Here is a 15,112-nt window from a genome sequence, read left to right on the forward strand (position 1 = left end):
CCCCAGTGACCAGAAAACTACAGTATACTTACCTACTTTGCCTCAGTGACCAGACAACTACAGTATACCTACCTACTTCACCTAAGTGACCAGACAACTACAGTATACCTACCTACTTCACCTCAGTGACCAGACAACTACAGTATACTTACCTACTTCACCTCAGTGACCAGACTACAGTATATCTACCTACTTTGCCTCAGTGACCAGACAACTACAGTATACCTACCTATTTCACCTCAGTTACTACATGGTACAAATATACACAAATACATCAAACAGAAAGTTGATGATGAAATCTAATCAAACATTAAAGCAGCTTCTGTCAAAATATCAACTGGCTGTGATTAGTTGGGAATAGACAAACAAATTGATGGATGGAGAAACGGACACCATGATTACTTCATACCTCCTATAAAGCAGTGGTATTAGCATGATCGTAATCTGTGACTTACATGAGGATCTACTTCCAGTAAATCAGGAGCCAGCATGGCTAATGTTGCATCTTTCTTCTTTATTCCCTTCTTTTTGTTTTCTTTATCCTTTGCATTCTGTCTTTGTGAAGCAAAGCTGAAAAAAGAAAAGTAAAATAATTTCATAAACAAGGTATCAGTGTGCTGACTGATCATAACTTTCTCCTCTATAATTAGACTTGCATCTATTCTTGACCTAAAACCACTTTAATAGCATGTTTTTAAACAGCTTACTGATGTTGCATACCAAATATCAAGTGACTGTGAATTGTAAAATTCGGAGCAAAATGCCACAAAAATACTTGTTGCAGACAGACACCAAGACAAAACAGTATTTACAGTTCTCTGCAGCAATGGTATAAAAATCTCTCACTCTAAATAAAGATTGACTGTATACCAGTATTGAGAGCAATCTAATTTTAAATAATCTTTATCAAAATTACAAAAAAAAATGTTTATGCCTTGGAAATATTAGCCAACAACATTTTGTCGTAAAATAAAATAAAATTTTACATTAAAAAATAACAAATAATTATGATAATTTTTGGCCATTGTGAATATAATATGAAAGAAAGATGATGTGGATAAAGAAAGAATTTTCATCAATAATTCAGAAGTAATTAAGCAAAGATGATAAAATGAGGGTGGAAATATGTGTATTGTATGTTGCTGATAAGAAGCTAAACATATGTACCAAAAAAAACATAATAATTTACACAATATCTTTAAAATCCTGAAGCATCAACATGGACAAATCATTTGCTAAACTAAGTTTTTTAAAAAGCATATACAAAAGTATTAAGTGAAAAAAACACTCACCAGATAGTAGAACTAGCAGCCATAAGGTCAGCCAAATGGTCTTCATCATCAATGACATCATCCTCATTCTGACTGTCATAGAGATTATCAGCCTCACTCTGAGTATCATCACTCTCAACACTACGATTGGATTCAGAATTATGTTTCTGACGTTTTGAAAAAGTGGATGGTTTGTTGGCAACCTTGGCCTCATCCAAATCCATAGTATCTATACAATCACCAGACATATAATCTGTTTCCATTCCTTCACTTTCACTTGTTGCCATTTCAGGCAAAGAGGCCTCTTCCTCATCATTTACAATCATCACCCCACTCTTACGAACATGGACATGAAGTGGTCGTGAAACCATTCCATACGGCTTAGGCAACAGAACCTTTGGCTTTTTATTTAGAGCTTTGTTTATAATGTTTGAAGCAGCTTTTTTCACAGGGGATATATGTGGGGGATTAGGAACAAAACCTTTAGGTCTCAATGAGAGAGCTTTAACCTGAAGCTGCTTTCTCCTTGGGCTCTTTAGTTTCTTTTCTAAAAATGGTGATACTTTTTTGACAGGTGAAGTAAAAGTTGACAGAACAATTGGTTTGGGTGCTACTGGTCTATATCTACCAGAGCATGGTGATTTTTTATTTGGAGTTTTTTCTTGAGCATCCTGGCTTAAACAAGGCTCTTTCATAAGTTCAGGAGAGAGATAATATGGAGCATATGAGGCCACTATTTCAGCTGCTCTCTTTGGTGGTGTTACTTTCTTTGGAGTAAACTCTTTATGAACCTCTTTTGATAAATTATCAATCAATTTAGTTGGTGATATAGGTTTAACAGCACAGTCGTCCACAGTGTGAACCACAGAACAAATACTTGAAGGTAATGCAGTGGACAAGACAGTAGACTCAATCTGTCCTGTCACAGTAGTTCCTGAAGACTTATTAATGACAAATGTTGGAGTGGCACAAGTTACTGGTGTCTGTCCATGCATTATCATAATAGCATTAGATTTTTTGTTGGAAATTACAGCTTCAGATGGTAACTGTGCTGATACTACTGATGACGGCACACTGTGAACTGGAGTTCTAGCCCTTGATCCTGGAGTTACACCCCTTGATTCTGCAGTAAATGTAAAGCTCTGTGAAGAAAGTAAGGTATCTGGTAGAGGACTAGCTAACTGGCCCTCAGTTTCTGATTCACCTAGTTTGATAAATCCAGGAGAGCCACATCTCTTTCTCCCTATATTTTGTAATTGTGTTACCTTGGGGCTGTAAAATAAAAGAATGTATGTATTATAAATGAAAATTAAATTTTACTTGAAAAAAACTTACAATATTAGAATAAGTAAATAATGCACTTATGAAAAGCCATATAAAAATGATTAAATATAAAAGCTAGAACAACAGCAATGAACTATATCTCAAATTCAGTTCAAGGAAACATGAGTAGAAGTCTTTTTCCTTTACTTAAAAGTTTCACATACAACTATTTATGCTATTATACACCAATCATTGATATAACTATAGTTATTGGCACTTTCCATATTGATAGAAGAATGTTTTGTCCAATACAAACAGACTAGTATGACATAAATTACCTCAACGACTCTGCAGAGGAAACATGGTCAAACATCAATGACTTCTGAGCACTTCTCTGTACTGGTCTTACCACTTGTGGTTGTTTTATAGGAGAAACTTTATCATTTTGTGGTGTACTATCTTCAAGCGATGGTTGAACTGATTTAGTTATTAGATGTTGATTCAGAGGGGTCGTTGGAGCTGATTTAGATTTACTTGTGTCAATCTATGTTGAAAAAAAAAGTTAAAGGACAGAGAAATAGCAATGAGCTATACTGGATAAGTTACCAAAGTAAACAAAAACATATAAAATAAAATCAACTGCAAGCTCAACCAATATTTTAGAAAAGATACTTTAATTAAAAATTGTGCTGCAACTGGCAAATATACTGTACTGTTATTCAAATTTGATCACTAACTTAAATGACAATTTAAAATAAATCTTATCCAAAAGTTGTCATTTTTTCCATGTAATATGCATTTGACAGTAAATACTTGTAATCATATAGTAAACACTGAGAGTAAATTAAGTCATATTTTCCAATTGAAAAAAAAAATCCAGTCCAGTTAACTACAATCTATTTAATGTAAATGTAATTTGCCAACCTACCACAATAGATTTACTACAAACAACAGGTATATTGACACTACTAGATCTCTGTATGCTGTAACTACCCTCATCATCATCATGCATTATAATTATCTCTCTTATTTTCATTTCCTGCAAAAATAAGATAATATCAAAATTATCAGATATAATGGTATTGAAAATATCCTTGGTTATTCAGTTTAATTGTTGAAGCAGTTCTAAAATCAGTGTAAGTGTTTCTATACCAACTTTAAAAAATATCTTAATTTCCATTATTTTTTCTGTAACTTATATTTAAAAAAAAAATACAATAAATTCATTTCAAATACTAAAAGGATAATAAATTGGAAAGCCAAGATTCAACAAGTGTGACAAATTTTCCTTTGCACAAGTTCAGCATTTGGTTATTCTACACAACTAACTGATTATCCTATTACTGTTTTGGTATTTTCAAATAAAATTGGCAGATAGATATAAAAATTACCGGTGATAAAAAAAAAAAATAAAGCCACAAGAACAAAGTGCTGTGACATTTTAGTGGGAGAAAGTTCGGAGAGTAAAATCACAGAATTTATTTCACAAGCAAATTATCACAATTTATTAGACAGGGGACATTTGATAATTCGTCGCCATATATCTAATAAATTGAGTTCCAGGGAATCAAATTATGAAAATCATTCACAGCTCACTTCAGATAAATATGTCATGTGAACCCACCTTACACCATGTAGGTAACCTGGCCGCTTCTTGGCACATCACAGGCTTTATTCCATTTGCATCAAAAGATTCAGCAAATACTGGAAATTCGGGCAGTTTCTTCTCTGTCTTAAATTTCTTAAGACAAAATATGAGAAATTTTATTAAGTTAATTCTTTTAAATATGATTCATATCATTAGACTGAAAGATCTCTGACAAGTCAAAAGACATGTAAAAGAAATTCCATAAAATTAACCAATAGTAGGCATGAACAGAAACATATACTCATGATAATAAAATGATCATCTTTTAAAATGGTACTTGCTGTTTAATAAATATTGCAATCTTAAAAAAAAAGATTTCTTTTATATGTTCTTGACAAAAAGATGTAGCTGCTAGAAACCACATTTGGATAGATTAAACAAAATTTGGTGTAAATATGAAATTTTGAACCAGTCAGTACCTCTATGTTTATTGAATTTAACAAAAGCATTGTCTTTGCAAAAAATTGCAATTTCTGTGTTATAAAGTTTCATTGATGGTATTGTAAAGACATTTAAAATTGATTAAAAAATACATGTATCTCAGCTTTGCTTTCAGTGCAAAAATAGTTGTAAAATATTGTAAATTTATAAGCAAAATAGCAATAATTCTACGTCAAAACTAAGATTTTCTTCATATTAAAGTATTTCATTCATATATACCTTGACAGGATTATCAGGAGCATTTTTAGAAGTAAGATTTTTTATTCTTATTTTAATCTGGTCCTCTGTTTTACAAGGCAACATAAACTTTTGTATTAATCTTCTAAAGTATGGCAAGTTCCTGAACTGCTCTAGCCCAAGAGCAAGAAGGCTGAAAAATAAAGACGTTTTATGATGTAACACATCTTCTACTTTCTGAATTTCATGACAAGATATCAGATATATTTTAGTCACTCTCTAACAGTCAGATCTTCAGTTAATCTTAAGCTGTAAGCTTCACATAAGAACTGCCTCCCTAACAGTCAGATCAACAGGTAACCTTCACACAAAAACTGCCTCCCTAACAGTCAGACCAACATTAAACCTTAAGCCGTAAGCTTCACATGAGAACTGCCTCTCTAACAGTCAGGTCAACAGTTAACCTGAAGATTGAAGACTACAAGATTGAAGTCATCACTACAGAAGTTTTATGGTTGTCATCATGAACTCGTGGATCGTTATGGTGTATTCATCTGCACCATGAAAACTGATTTATTCAACGGGTCATAGTTTTCCTTTCCTCGTTTGTCTACTCCAGACTTGACTTTTTATGAGCAACTTGGCGGGTGTTTCTAAAAAAACAGAGGTGCATGCTCCCAGTTTTTAGTGGAGTCAGAGTTGCTCATTTGCTTTTGTTACTTTGTATGTATGATTTTAGTTACTTTATGTTCTTTGTTGAGTATGTCTGTTTTCCATGTTTGGTCTTTGTCCCTGGATTACATTCTTTTGATTACCGCTATAACATTGGTTCCCTTGATTACTCTGAAGCTGTAAGCTTCAGACAAGAACTGCATCCCTGACAGTCCAATCAACATTTAACCTTATGCTGTAAGCATTACATAAGAACTGCCTCCCTAACAGTCAGATCAACAGTAAACCTTAAGCTGTAAGTTTCACACAAGAACTGCCTCCTTAACAGTTAGATCAACATTTAACCTCAAGCTGTAAGCTTCACACAAGAACTGCCTCCCTAACAGTCAATTCAACAGTTAACCTTAAAGTGTAAGCTTCCATAAAACATACTAAGGGTATCAATGAACAATTTATTTTGTATTTTACTTAAAATAAAGACAAAATTATTAACTTTAATTAAGCCTAGTATTTAATGCATCAAAAAGTAAATATAGGAGACAAATTAATTTGTGATGGTAACACTGTTGCATGGATTGTAAATGCTATCAAAATTAAACAATAACTTACAATATGTATTTTTTTATGTTTATAATTTCATAATCATTATACATATTTTCATGATGATAAAAATAAATAGACAATAACAGTGCTCTGACTTGACATAAAACTGATATATAGATGAGGCTGTGCTGAGCATTTCACCAGTACAAGTCAAATTCATACATCAAAGTTTTTGTCAAGTCAGTGCACTGTTATTGTCTTAATACTGCAACAAAACTTTAAATGAAAAATAATGTTTTAAGCAAGGAAAACACCGTTTTTATCTGAAGCAGATGAAACACTGGCAACTTCAATAGTGTAAATTCTCCACACTGCCAAGCTTGATACAACCACATAAATCACACCCTAAACAGTGTGGGAAAGTATGGATACTACATTCCACCTAAATTTGGATTGTGATTGTTAAATATTGATCATATCATACGTTACTGATACAGAGTCATAGAACTTATAAAATTGAAATTTGTGACATTCCTGACGTCACAGCAGAACAGTTATATTCAGTCAGTGACTGTACATCAATTGTAAATAAACAGTCAATGCATTTCGACTGCTAAAATAGCACAGTTGCAGGCTTTTAGGTGGTACTGACTGATAGATATGACAGATTCACAGACTGAGCATCTCTGTATCTTAAGATTTGTTGGCTGGCCATTTGAATTTTTAACCTTTTTAAATTCTTTAAAAAATTTACACGAGGGCAACAAATTCGTCTTAGTATATTTTGAGAAGAATCAACTGTTATTGAATAGACAAGTTTTTTTGTCTGTTGCACATGGTCACTGTTATTCAATAGTGATATTTGATACTGACTGTGGGAATATATCCATGAAACAGATATGGAATATTTATGTTGTGATGCTAATGCAACTTTACACTAAAAATGATTGACCTAGTACCAGTAGTTTATGTTAAATTGACCAAATCAGAAAACTTAACATTAAAACCTTAAAAATAAATTTCAAGTTTAATAGACTGTGACAGTGGGAAATATGAATAAAACAACTATGGAACTATGATTTAGTGATGCTAATGCAACTGCATACCAAATATGATTGACCTAGCACAAGTGAGTCAGTGATTCATGTTTTCACTGATCTAATCAGAAAACTTAACATTAAAATCTTAACATGAAATTTGAAACTCCAGTCAATAAAACCCCTGAAACAGATACAGAATCATGATATAGGCATGCTAATGCAACTGCAAACCAAATAAGACTGGCCCAGCACAAGTGGTTCATGTCAAACAAAGTAATCAGAAAACTTAACATACTGTGGAAGTACTTTAATTTGTGGATACCAATTTTCATGGATTACGGAAGAAACACAAATTCATGGATTCTTGAACTTGTGGTTTTGATATTTTCTGTATACACATCAATGTAAATTTTCTTTGTGTTGGGAACCAAATTTCGTAATTTAGCCTATCCACGAAAACCTTGGAAATTGGTACCCCACGGACAATAGTACTTTCACGGTAATAATTGAAAAAGATTCAAAAGACTGTGACTGCTGGGGCATATGTTTGAAAAAAAAGATACAGAATTGTGATATAGTGATGTTACTGCAACTGCATACCAAAAATGATTGACCTAGCACAACTGGTTGATATTAAAATGACATTATCAGAAAACTTAATATAAAATCTTAACATGGACACGATGCAAAAGCCAACACTAATGCATTACCAGAAAAGCAACCCTTAGAGCCCCCTTCTGCAAATCGTCTGAATATAGCTGAAATATTGCTGCTCGGACGTTAAACCCCAACACTCAATTCCCTTCTGCAACTTTCCTTGCAGGCATAACATTGAACCATAAAATCAATTAAATAGTCAATTCTATGATCAAAACAACAAACCTGTCCTCAGCATCAGTAAAACAGACTCGAGAAGTTTTAGACAGGTCCCTGGATATGAGAAAGCTACCATGAGGAATCAGTTCAGGGTAGATAAATATCAGGCTTCTCCAGAATATTTCTCTCTGCTGTACTGTCAAGTTTGGTAATGTGCTCTTTGGTAATATGCTTGATGGTTCACTGAAGTCTAAAAGACATAAAGAATTGAATTCATCCATTTCTGGATTATTTCTGAATCTATAATCTTACTTTCACTTATGTCAAATTTTTTTGTCGTTGAAGAGTGCTCATATTTTGGCAAGATTTTGCATATAGACATCAAAGGATATTTGAATGTCCATTATGAACAGATACCCATTCTATGGGGTGGCATTAATACTAACAGGTTGTGACCTCCATGTTTTAATTGTTATATATCAAATAATGAGCCCAGAAAAATCAATACATCAAATACATTATGTCCCCCTGTGTTTCTCACATGTTTATATTAACGCTCATTATACTAATGTATGATGAAAATTATTATCATACATTTTCCGAATCAGGATCAATTCTTTTCCTTGTCTATATACAATGGACGGGAAGGTGTTTCAGAATTAATAATTTCTGGGTCCAGGAATGATTAGAAATGCCCTGGAGTGCTTTCCATTATACTGTTCAATCCACTATTTCAGCAGTGCTAGAGGCTGTCTGGCAGACTATTTCTGCCTTGAACTATCCTAACCTTTTGCTTCTGACATGTTGAAAGCCATGGCAAATGTGAATAAGCTAAATACATAAATACATAAAAGAATTTAACCCAACGGAAATCAAGCGATAAAAATCCTAAATTTTTGTTAAATACACGTAGCTAGAAAACATTTGCTGTCAAAGTGACAAGCCAGTTTAAATTAGGTCACATTCTACAGAATACAACTTTCCTTTAAAAAAAAAAAAAAAAAAAAAAAAAAAAAAAAAGAATTTAAATTTGGTAAAGGCAATTTGTTGGTTAATTTAATATTTTGGTTTCGCAAATTTTAAAATCCGTAATTTTATCAACCAGTTTTACACATTCAAAAGGCTAAACACCAACTGTAAAGTTCATTTAAACTCCTTTTACAAAGGATTTCAAGGATGGCTGGATTTTCTCATCAAGTAGGTCATTTGTTTTTCTTCAGTTTAGTCACCTTAGGTTGGGGTACGGAGGAACGGAATTCCAACCTCTTACATTATAGTATTTGTTCCACTTGTGTCCCATAATTGGTCCCAATGGTTATTCTCAGATAACGAACCAGATGAACCTGAAGTAGCATTGGGAAAGTTAATGGAAAACAAGCCTATATTACATGTATTTATTTGTTTAAATCAGACACCAATTTTATATTTAACCATAACTTACTGGCTCCATCACCCAGTACACTGTATATAAGGTCCTTCTGTCTCTCTGACAACTGTTTATAATTCCTACACAACATGTTCTCAATGCCCTTCTCTGGAGATAAACAGCTTGGGTCTTTTTCTACAGCACTTTTCCTCCCTTTCTTTGATGGTGAAGCTGGATTTTTCTTGATTCTTGCTCTAGCTAAAATCATAAATGAATGAGTCTTCCACAATTTCTTCTTTATCTTTTTTCTTTCTATAAGGGTGATTGCTACAATATGCATTTCATTACAACTACTGGTAATTTTTATTTTGCATACTGGTATGCCGATTTTTTTACTGTTCACTCAAAATTTTACTATGTAAGAATAGTTTAAATTCAAAAGAAGTCACTTATTTGGATAACTGCATAAAAAAAAATCATTCACCTAATAGGAAAACTTTGTGCTGGGACAGTTATAACATCAATGATGATTTTATCATTAAATCTTAATACTAAAATTATATTATAAGGAATGACTAATATTTTCTGCATATTCGAAACAATTAAAATGCACATGGTGCACCATGTGATTAAGATAATTTTATCACAGACAAAAAATATCATAGACATTCCTTAAGCTAAGGAAACATGGTACTGCCAAAAATTTACAATCATTCTTATTATATGAAGTAATTTTTAAAAAAATCCATTGGTTTTGAAAGATAATTGAAAAAAACTTACTATTAACAATGATATTTTTAGGATCTAATTGTACAAATTGCTTGTCCTCATTGACCAGTTCTATTGCTTCATCAAGGTTATAGACTCTGTAGGCAGATTGTCCTGTCAAACTGGAGTTCACTTCACTGAACTTCTTTATCTCATTCTGGAAAGTAATAGAATAGTTGGAGGGTAAAAGTCAAGTGATATCAGTCTCATTTATTCAGGTTTTGGGAAAATTTCTATTATATATTATATATCGTTATACCCCACAATAATGAGTTTTTATTTTTTTTTTCAGGAGTCATAATTTTAGGGAATCAGAACCAAAGTTGTAAACATAAGACAATATTGAGCCATTTTGTATTTCTGAAAACAGTTTTGTGTGAAATAAACAAATGAAGTTTTACTGCTATTTAATAGCTGTTTTATACATCAATTCTGTTTTCTTGCATTTCATAGTTTGTACAAAAAACCACGACCAGCTTCTTAGTTTTCTCTCAAAACACACCATCTTAATTATAACTTCTTCACCTGTGAGTGGTGGAGCGTCAAATACACAATAATGGGAGTGCCATTCTGTCCTAAGGCCCATTGTCATTTAATGATCAAATGAAAACAGTTGTCACTATTCCTTTAAACCTGTTTAATGAACTGTTACCAGATGTCAAAAATCAATACACAAGCTTGGCAAATTAAAACATCTTATTTATAAACGGTCAAGACTTGATGCCATTGTTTTATTGAAATACCTGATTTGCATACAAACAAGAAATGTAAACATTTTAGCTGACTCGTTGAATGGATCCAATACATCACTGAATTTTGATCAATAAATGACTTGCAAATGCTAGGACATAAAAAATACTTTTAATTTAAAGAAGGGAATTTAACAGAATCCTTTCATCTCAATGTGGTCTCCTACAGGTTATTTTTTCTTTCTTCCCAGTGCACGCGTTACATGGAAACTAACTTTTTTCGTCAAGAAGTGGGTGCATGGAATATATGAATGCACATAATACACAGCAGAATACAGAAATTGCATATAATTGTTAAAAATCAGAGTGATCAGTCAATAAAAGTTTCCCATTTCTAAGTATAACTTATTTAGTCCCTTTTGAATAGCTTTTCAGCATCTGTAAATTTTCATGACCTAATAGAAGCACATGGTTCATGACAGTACTTGAATTCCTATCAGATGAAACTATGTAATTTAATATTTTTTATCTCAATTAAAAAGTTTTAAAAATTTAATTGGAAAAGATACTGAACATTCTTACCAATAAGAATTTACTGTTTTCTTTCACGTCTTGATAATCCTGTACATTGCCTGATGCTATTACATACATCTGTGTCAACAACTGTACATGCTGTGGGAAAAAATAATATCTTAATTGAAACACAACAAGAAACAAAATAAAAATTAAAATTGTTACAGGAATTAATGGTATTCAATTAACTAATGTACATGTATCATTAATAACACTAAACTTTAAACAAATGATTTCAGTGAAAGTATAATGTAAAGGTACTCTAACACAATGCTTGGTTTGTAGACAATGTTTATAAATTGTGAAATACTTTTTAAAGGTTTGGGATATAAACTATTAAGCACTAAGTGATAAAAATGTTGTCAATTTTTTCATTTTTTAGAAGTTGCTTTTAGGGCTGTTCCAGTAAAATTATACGAAGGACAGGGGAAAGCACTTTAATTCTTTGTATATGAGTGGATGTTCAGGACTCTTGACAAAATATAGTGTTTAATACAAAACATCAATAGAACTTCTACTGGTGACTCCCCTGGTGAAAAAGCACCATCCCCGGGTACATCGTATATTTGAATCCCTCATCACATCAAGTACTACTGAATGATACATAAAAAGAATGTAGTGATTAACCTGACACATAATTATATATAGACACCCAAGTAAACATGAGAGGAAAACATTTAAAGAAACTTAAATTTCAGTAGAGCAAGATTTATATCAAATTGCCAAAACATTTCATAGCTTGATTTAAATTTTATGATCTTTTGTATGTATAATTCATGGTCAGTGTAAGTGTGCCATGAAAAAAGTACTGCAGTTTTACTAATTTTTATGATGTATTTATTTTTTACAAATTTCACAATCAATAATTAATGGTGAAAATAATTACTTGCAAATTTGCCTAAGAATACAGTAAATTTCAGAATAACACAACCTTAAATACTTGTGATAATATTTGAAAATCACCAATCATGAAAAAAGGACCAGGGAAAATAAATACATAATTAGTATATAAATGTAGTTCCTAAATGTATGTCTGTTTTTACACTAACTTTTCTCATTTGATGTCCAAGTTGAATTCTTTGGGCGTCATTTAATCCAACATCTAGAACTGGAGCAGTTATCCTCTGTGACTCTTTGGCAACTCTGTATGACAAAAATACAAGTAATAAGTGATGAACCAACTTGCACAAATAACTTCATGGAGGAAAATATTATTACTACATATAGGTAAAACTTGATTTATAGCAATTGAAATATTAGACATCTTACAACAACTTAGACTATGGTTAAATAATAAAATAAATATGGAGATACAAAACATATACTGTACATTTATCACATGATTAGAAAGACTACTTCTGAAATAATTGCAAACATACTGTTTGGCATTGTCAAAGGCTTTCTTTTTCAGAACTGCCTTTTCTTCATCCTCAAGGCCATCTGTATCAGGGTAGGCCTCCAATAATTCATCCATCAGTTCATTCATTTCCTTTCCTAGATTTTTAAGTAAATAAAACTTGCACCATTATTGTTCAAAAGAATTTGATGGCTTTTTAACTATATTGGTATGAATGCTAGCAGTTGATAGCCATCAGTATGGAAGAGAATAATCTACATTAAAAATTTTCATAAAAATGATTTAATCATTATATTTTTTTTTGTATTCTGTTTCAGTACCATATAATTTCATTATCACAGAATTGATATTTAAACCTAAAATGGGGAAACAAGTCCTATACAGCTTGACTCTACACAGTTTATGAACTATTCAAACTTGCCTTCATAACATTACAAGATATTAATCCCCATTTTAAATAATAAAATTATACTTATGATTTTTAATTGTTTACTTTCTTAGATATATCTGCCAGTCTATAAAATGGACACTGAGCAAATTATATGGACTGCATAGGTAATTAAAAAAGAAAATTGACACTTCATGATTTAAAAAGTGATATATGTTTTTTCTCTTTTCTTCCACAAGAATAGTCTGAAGTAAACTACATTTGAAAAGTATAATATAGCATACATTCCATGATACTTTGGGTTAAATTGCAATTTATGGACCAGATGTCATCCAAAAATATTCCATGGACCTCAACTTCATTTTGGTCTGAAAACTTTTTTGGGTAACCTACCTGTCCATAAATTGCCGTATGACCCTCAGCATCATGAACTATTTGCAAATTATTATATCAAGTTTGATTTTCTTTGGACTTACTTGATACTTGTACAGCTCGATCACATCTAAAATCTTCCATATCTATCTCCTCTTCTTCTGCCTCAGCCAGATAATTATACTCAGGGTCATTTTCATCATCATTTGTGTCCTCAGTTTCTATAATACAATATTTATCATAATGGATGAGTTTTATACAAATTGAACCTCACTACAATGTCTGTAATGATCTGTAACACTTCTTACTTAAGTCCTATAGCTCTGAAACAAAACTAGAAATGTTGTATACAATATCACAGAATACGATACTTTTACTTCACATCAACTTAAAACATGTACCACCCTGGTGGGATTATTTCCATTTGAAGGTACACATGTACCCCAAAATAATTATCTTCTTCAGGTACAAATTATACAAATCTTTTCAAAAATTGTCATCAAAATTAAAAGCTGCATTAGCTGTCATTTTCGTAAATTTTTGTTTCTTATAAAATCTGAATTATTTCTACTAAATTGTACTTTTCTTGTACAGTATCATTTGATATCCACATATAAAATGCATTACATACATCAAATAGGTGTCTATATATTTATTGTCTTACAAGAAAAAAAATTGACCTAGATAAGTTTGTATGCATGTGACTTCTAGTGACCTTAATCAATGCATGTGCTGTAAAGGTCGCTTCTTTAATAACAAATCTGATTGCAAAGCAAAAGTGGTTATTCAATGGCAAGTAAGACCAACGGACTCAAGCAGTAAAAGAAAAAAGTGTGAATATAACGCAAGGATCCTTTTGAAATTTACCTATTGTAACATAATGTGGCTCAAATATAGTCATTATTTGTTTGAAAACTAATCAAGAAGTAGATGAAATGAAATGAAAACAAGACACATGCTTACCTGTGTATCCGTTATTGTTATTTTTTTACCAAGGTTAAAGTATTTTTAACCCAGGTGAATGTCCTTTCAAAAATTTTCTGAAGTAATGGCAAAAAATAATTAGATCAGACCTATTGATCTTCTTTGATTAAAAAACATTGTTTTCACAATATTCTGTGTGTATTATCAACATTTATTGCTTCAATTGCATTACTACAAACTTATGTCATTGAATCAACCAAATTCAGTGGAATCAAGAACTGAACAAATTTGGCAGCTAATGCCGCTTTTATAGAAAACCCTATCTTTGAATTACCTCCCATTTCAAGTAACTTCCTTCACATATATCTTCATTTAAATTAAATTTCCCATAAAGGCTTATCAAAACCCTGTCAGCACAAGACTCGTAAGAGTAGTCATGGATGTTGAAAAGCTCCTTAGTTTGTTTGTTTGTTGAGGTTTAACGTCCGAGCAGCAATATCTCTCCCGCGTGACCCTCCTTAGTAGATATCTTTTTCTCATTACATAAAACCCTTCCAGCAATTTAAAAGCAGTTCTGTACTGATGACATGTGAATATGTAAAATCGTGAATGTGTAAAATCCTTAAAATTGGATTATCTCAAATTAAATTTAATCTTCCTAAATTCTCATCTACATATGTTTAACTTTCCCATATTTGAATCTTTTGTACTTCTACTTCTTATTTGAGGAGTATAACAAGGGAAAAAGATTAAGGGAGCATCTTCATTGCAATAAACATTCCTAGAAAAAAATGCAAAACTCCA

General features: G+C 31.9%; 1 protein-coding gene across 4 annotated transcripts in view; it reads right to left on the reverse strand.

The window, feature by feature from the left end:
• Nucleotides 1–15,112, reverse strand: part of LOC148622309 (GON-4-like protein) — a 97,655-nt gene that overhangs the window by 68,513 nt on the left and 14,030 nt on the right. For all 4 annotated transcript variants that reach the window (XM_088572117.1, XM_088572121.1, XM_088572120.1 and 1 more), the window contains exons 9-21: nucleotides 13,489–13,605; nucleotides 12,647–12,761; nucleotides 12,317–12,410; nucleotides 11,277–11,366; nucleotides 10,018–10,162; nucleotides 9,313–9,495; nucleotides 7,938–8,121; nucleotides 4,843–4,993; nucleotides 4,159–4,275; nucleotides 3,463–3,573; nucleotides 2,873–3,078; nucleotides 1,293–2,543; nucleotides 456–570 (exon numbers count right to left, since the gene is read on the reverse strand). In XM_088572117.1, coding sequence (XP_088428243.1) covers nucleotides 456–570; nucleotides 1,293–2,543; nucleotides 2,873–3,078; nucleotides 3,463–3,573; nucleotides 4,159–4,275; nucleotides 4,843–4,993; nucleotides 7,938–8,121; nucleotides 9,313–9,495; nucleotides 10,018–10,162; nucleotides 11,277–11,366; nucleotides 12,317–12,410; nucleotides 12,647–12,761; nucleotides 13,489–13,605 — 2,879 coding nt within the window. The remainder of the gene's footprint in view (nucleotides 1–455; nucleotides 571–1,292; nucleotides 2,544–2,872; nucleotides 3,079–3,462; nucleotides 3,574–4,158; nucleotides 4,276–4,842; nucleotides 4,994–7,937; nucleotides 8,122–9,312; nucleotides 9,496–10,017; nucleotides 10,163–11,276; nucleotides 11,367–12,316; nucleotides 12,411–12,646; nucleotides 12,762–13,488; nucleotides 13,606–15,112) is intronic.

Source organism: Perna viridis, chromosome 3 (assembly GCF_037379345.1).
Source record: "Perna viridis isolate PV_CMFRI_1.1 ecotype Kerala chromosome 3, ASM3737934v1, whole genome shotgun sequence".
NCBI lineage: Eukaryota > Metazoa > Mollusca > Bivalvia > Mytilida > Mytilidae > Perna > Perna viridis.